This window comes from Sphaeroforma arctica, assembly GCF_001186125.1.
Source record: "Sphaeroforma arctica JP610 unplaced genomic scaffold supercont1.1275, whole genome shotgun sequence".
NCBI lineage: Eukaryota > Ichthyosporea > Ichthyophonida > Sphaeroforma > Sphaeroforma arctica.
In genome coordinates, this window is record NW_014039283.1 from 4,960 (window position 1) to 10,744 (window position 5,785).

The 5,785-nt window shown below is 40.6% G+C and overlaps 2 protein-coding genes across 2 annotated transcripts; both read left to right on the plus strand.

Moving 5' to 3' along the window:
* The first annotated feature begins 1,608 nt into the window (after nucleotides 1-1,608).
* Nucleotides 1,609-3,683, plus strand: SARC_10505 (hypothetical protein). The gene has a single exon (XM_014295448.1). It carries the CDS (start codon nucleotides 1,723-1,725, stop codon nucleotides 3,442-3,444), a length of 1,722 nt encoding a protein of 573 aa, XP_014150923.1. The 5' UTR covers nucleotides 1,609-1,722; the 3' UTR covers nucleotides 3,445-3,683.
* Nucleotides 3,684-5,045: 1,362 nt separating this feature from the next.
* SARC_10506 (hypothetical protein) lies at nucleotides 5,046-5,651 on the plus strand (the record flags this gene model as incomplete). The annotated part of the gene is made up of 1 exon (XM_014295449.1): nucleotides 5,046-5,651. One exon carries the CDS (start codon nucleotides 5,046-5,048, stop codon nucleotides 5,649-5,651), a length of 606 nt encoding a protein of 201 aa, XP_014150924.1.
* Nucleotides 5,652-5,785: the final 134 nt, after the last annotated feature.

A 5,785-nucleotide genomic window follows, 5' to 3' on the forward strand; every position in this document is an offset into this window, starting at 1 on the left:
GAAATACGGTATATTTCAGAAATATGCCAGACGTACAATATACATATTCACGAAATATATTATATAATATAGTATATGAAATAAAATGCGATATTTTATCATATCAGCTATAAATCAGCTACTATACACCTGTACATTTCCTTTAATATAGCTACAAACTCAGCCACTAACTACAAAATACAGCCAATATGTCTATATAAATCATTTGATATAACTGCAAAATACAGGCTATATGCCTATACAATTCCTATAATACAGCCGTGAAATATTGTATATTATATTTCGTATATAAATATACATCTATTTTACCTACGGAAGTATGGCATATATCAGAAATATGGCATATTTTAGAAATATGGCATATTTATTAAAAAATATGGCGTATTATAGAAATATGGCATACTTCAATTTTTAAATACCAAATATTATTATTTTTGCCATATTTCTGAAATCAACTGGCGTATTACGTATTTTTTCCAAATTTCGTTTCATATTTAACGTTTTCCGTGCATATATATTATTTTAAAATAATAATATGTCAATTTTTCGCCATATTTATTATCGAAAAATATGTTCCTCGGTCCCATAACCTTCTGAAAATTAGACCTCAGTCCTTAGAGACGAAGCGGAATAGCTGAAACTCCTAGAATAGATAAAATATTCTGGAGAAAAACTCCCAATGCAAAATACAGAATTGCAAATTGTTTCATTTTGGAAAGCCAAGAATCATTTTGTATAATTTTTAATTTTTATTGCTATTTTGTTTTTTTTTGTTCTTTATAGGAAAACAAATTTATATATGTACACTTATTGTACAGTCGTACCTCTTTATATGTCCCGTTCCCTTTTTAGCAAAAAATGGACATATAAAGAGGTCGACACGTCGGGGTCAGGTTCACCCTAACAGGTTCAGGTAGAAAGGTAGAACAAGGAATCACCACGATAGTCTGGTGCCTAGCACATATCTGTAGACAAGCAGTATTTCATGCATATTACAGTCGCAACCAGCGCACTTGTTGTGTGCACCTGACGTTGGTTGCGTGGTCGTGCATTCTTTCACACAATAACTATCACCACTAGTAGAGAAGTGACTTGCATCAGAACTTGATATATAGTAGTTTATATGTACTTTATTACCACAAGTTAACAATAAGCTATTAATGTTTTGAATAAAATTAACACACACAGTTTTGTTTTATTTTAGGAGGCTATGTATAGTTACATATTAAAATACGAACGGGCTCAGACTTCAATTTTTGCAGAGTCCGAGTTTCTGAAAGGAATCTCACTGAGCGTCGAGACTTGACACTCCATTATGGCAGAGGGGCAGGCTGATGGACTGGCCCCAAAATGGCCTAACTCACATATGGGTCGGCTCAAATAAAACTAGACATATAAAGAGGTAGACACCTGATAGAGGTGGTCATATAAAGAGGCATGACTGTATTTTTAAAATATATATTTTTGTATACAGAATGTACATATTAAATTTTTATTTTGTAAAACAAAACAACGAATGCACAAGTTCGTGAGACTGAGGAACATGGGGTATTTTTATTATTATTTAGATACATAGTCAAGCCTTCCAGCACTATATAAGATCACATTCGACAAATCTGTGCATACATTTCTTAAATAATGTGTAATAGAACTGTTTTTGTTCAGGTGCGCAAACAAAATAGCTGAAAATAGGTGTGGTTCAGTAAATTTTGGTACTGAATAATGGTTGCACTAAAGGGTTGGCGCGAATTGCAGCGAGCCCTTGGACTTAAATCTTCACGTAAATCAAAGACACAGAGTTCCGATAGGCATAGTTTAAGTAGCTTTAGAAAGCGGTTTAGTGAAAGTACTGTCGTGGCCCTTAAGGGTGTTGACAACGAAGTTCGTAGTATAGTCTCAGTCCCATCGGCATCATGTACCGAGAATGAGCTAACCGAAAGTGAGCTATTCGAGGATAAAATACCTTTTGAAAGTATACAAGGCAATCATGTGGATTCTAATTTTAATGGCAGGCCGCGCAGTGCTCTGGTGAGTTCTAGCTCAGATGGTACCACAGAGCAGGAAATGATAAGCGATAGAGAGGGGCTGCGGGTATTTAGAATAACCACAAGGTCTTCTGAACGTCGAAAATCACATAAAGCTCGCCCCCAGTTATTAAAACCAAGTAAAAGTACTCCAGTTCACAAGTTGAATGACCTCGATTCACCCATAGCCGCAGAGAGGCGAACGCCTACAACTCGCTTACAAATCCTAAAAGCCCCTACAGATCGTACCGACCATCGTACACACAGTAAAAGCCCTCGCACAGAGCATCTCAATATAGATTCGTATCCCGGCAGAGTACCAATAGGTGGTGGTGGGAGTACCGGCTCGCGTATTTATGAACACGCCAGTGTGACTGGCTCAGGGAAGTTGAAAAGCGATCCAGGCCACAGGAATAATGAGAGAGATGCGATGATCAAAGAAGCGTATTTAAAGATTTCAAAAAGCACGCCGACAGGCCAACCTTCGCCTCTATCTGCACATAGGAGCGATTTTCAAGCTGCTGACAGATTCTTCCCGGCAACGCCGTCTCCACTTATGGACAGGCGGCGTCCGAATCCAGAACGAGCTACAGTAAATACAGTTCAGCCAAATTCAGCTACATATAGTAATGTGAAACCACTCTCGTCGGCTCTGTTACGGTCCTCTACAGGCCCGATAGAGACTTACAGTGGTCCACAAGATGTAGAACTAACCTCGCATCGTGGTAGATCATTGAGTGCGGGTGCTGTTGGTGGTCTGTCTACGACTCCAACCTACAAGTCTCCACTGAGAGGAGGTGATATGAAAACTCTGATACTGGCCCCCTCACCAAGACAAGTTCAAAAGGGATCGAAAATGTCGGAACTCCGCGGCCTTGCGCTAAATCAGAATCAAAATCAAAACCAGAACCAATTGAGACATCGTCACTCAACAGGAAATAGGGCAGGAATGACACCTGAACGCCCATCCAGACTAGGGGTAAATGCAAGGTATGGGTACGGACATGGCGACGGGCGTGTTGCGTCCCCAGTCGAGCATTTGCGACGTGGTGTACAGGTAGACATGATCGGAACAAGCCCATCTGCTCCGGCGATGTTGTCCACTAGGACACAGAACCGGCCACCACCGCTCCATCGAAGTGCGAGCAGCGGCAGAGTATCGGATTTACCGTGGAAGAGGGCGGGACTAGTGAATGGACAGCATTCGCAATCGAGTGATGGGCTCATAGGCTCAGGTACACCTAACAACCGCGTACGATGGAACCCTCATACTGATATAGCACCTACGTATGGCAGAGACATATATGGCCGCGAAGTAATGGAATTGGGTGATCAGTCACCGGATATATACTATGAGCTTATGGCGTACAAAATTGACGAAATGATGGTACACAGAGATTCGACGCAAAATACTAATTGACATCTAAATAATGTAACTGGAGCCCGTAGAGCGAATCTGGTATCTATTATCACTGAAATGCTCCAAATGTCGAGAACGTCACCAATATAGATAAGCTGATGTTGGATAATATGTCTGGGTACTTGACAACAAAGGCTGACTACTTACATCTATACCAGTATGGACTATATAATGGAATAAAGTCTATACACTGATAATGATGATAATGTTGTTTCTGACAAGAGTACGTTAGCATTCGGAAAATCTGTTGTCAGTGAAGCGATCTCCTAGTGGATGTCCTTGTGAATGCGTGCCTCTAGAAATTGCATCGTCTGGGTCACAATTATATCATGTAGTAAAGTGAGATCGGAGGTACAAATCTAGACCTATAACCTTCAACAACACACAGTATGTGAATATACGTTTTGAACACTAAAACACGACCCTGGTATCTGGCGCGTTCTGGAATCAATTCAAGCCGTCCAAATTTTGAAAGGTTTACCCAAGCCGGGTTCCTGAGGGATAATTTGTCTCTGTTGTGGTTGCGTATATTATAGACTTTACAAATGTTGACTCATCCCGCCTGTAAAAAATTACCTTGAGATGTTGATGGCACTTGAATTTAGTGTACCTGTGCAGTGCAACTTGTCTGTGCAGTGTCAACATGCGTAGTGTCAATAGGCTGCGTCTGCGGAGCTTTTAGACTAGAAACGTTGTTTCCCTCTATTAGAGATAGAAATATCAGTATATTCATCTATTCTACCACGAGAACTGGCCGTTTAGAACTCTACTTTTATACACTCCACGCCAATATAGTGATATATATGTATACAAATCAGTGTTAGTAACCAACAGTTGGCGTACACTCCGTTTATCGTAGCCACATCAACTTGGCAAGCATCCTGATTATGCTCTTGTCCTGTAGCAGCATATTATCGCTAGACAATATGGCAATCGCATAGATAGCAATATACTTTTCCTCGACAATAAGATAGCATCTATAGACTTTAAGCTAACGACGTTTAACGAACGATCAAGAATACTGCATACATATTTTTTTCTTTAACAGTAAAGTATTGCTCGATGAATATCAGTTCTACGGCTGCTCGATGGTTTAGCAATCGCATATATAGAGGGACGATACCGAAGGATACACTGGGAAATATAAATGTACTGAAGGAGTCAAGTTCATAATGCCACAAAATGATTGTACAATTTCAAACAGGTTCATAGTTGTTGAACCGACGTGACCATTCTACAAAACAGGTAAAACCCCCCACCAATCGTGCTATATGGGACTATGTACTACAGCCTCATTCTACTTGGATAGATACACCTGTACATAGCCTTATCAAACTGAAGACTATACTTTATCGGCATAGCATTATCAAACTGAAGACTATACTTTAACGGGCTGGATACTCTGTTTCGGACAGAATCAGTAATTAGCAGAAAAGCACCCTATGGTCTAAATTTGGGCCTATATATGACTCATGAGGAAAATTGGAAGAAATGTAATAAATAACACCCCTCCTGCTGTGTGTTGTCAGACAGCGACCAGTCTTAAATATTGTGACAGCCGGACATTAGTCCACAGACGCACAGTCACAGATACACACACCATGAACCCACTACTGAGCCAAACGTCGAGGTTGACGGTCGGTCGCCATAGCAATTTGATGCAGTGTGTGCACAAGCTGTCCAAAAGAAACTATTTGATGCCTCGTATGGCTGTGCGTAGTGGTAATCCACAACCACTCCACATCACGAAGAACACGTTCAATTGCAAACAGTATCAAATATCAACGCGTGGCTTAGCCACCATCCATAGTAACCTGGGTTCAACCCCTACTGATATAGGTTCAAGGCCCAGAGCCACCCAGAAATTTCTCGATAAGGCCAGCGCCGAGATTCAGTCTACCATGGGATTCGATACGTCTTCTGATAGTAATGAATTTCAAAATACGCCGACAATGTCGACACAATCAACACTATCAGATTCACAGACACGCAAACATGCACATATGGGTCCTCCTGGTTCAGTGAATGACGATGCTATAGATTGGGGTGCACGAACAAGTCCTCTAAATAGTGGGTCAGGTTTTGGTCCGAACGCGAAACACATAGACACACTGACGTTGTCGCAGAAACTCAATACCAGCGGATTCAAGCCAGAGCAGTCGGAGCAAATCGTCAGGATACTTATGGATGTCATACGAGAGAGGTGAGCGTTGGGCAGGCAAAACATACGTACCTTACTAAAGACAATAGCGCAAGTTCATTTTAATACCGCCTCTAGAGTGTTTTCAATTTAAAATCCACGCAAACTAATTGCTGCTTTTAGAATATCCGATATATATAT

Coding starts and splice junctions, on each gene's coding strand:
- SARC_10505 (XM_014295448.1), top strand. CDS start 1,723: ATGGTTGCACTAAAGGGTTGGCGCGAATTGCAGCGAGCCCTTGGACTT.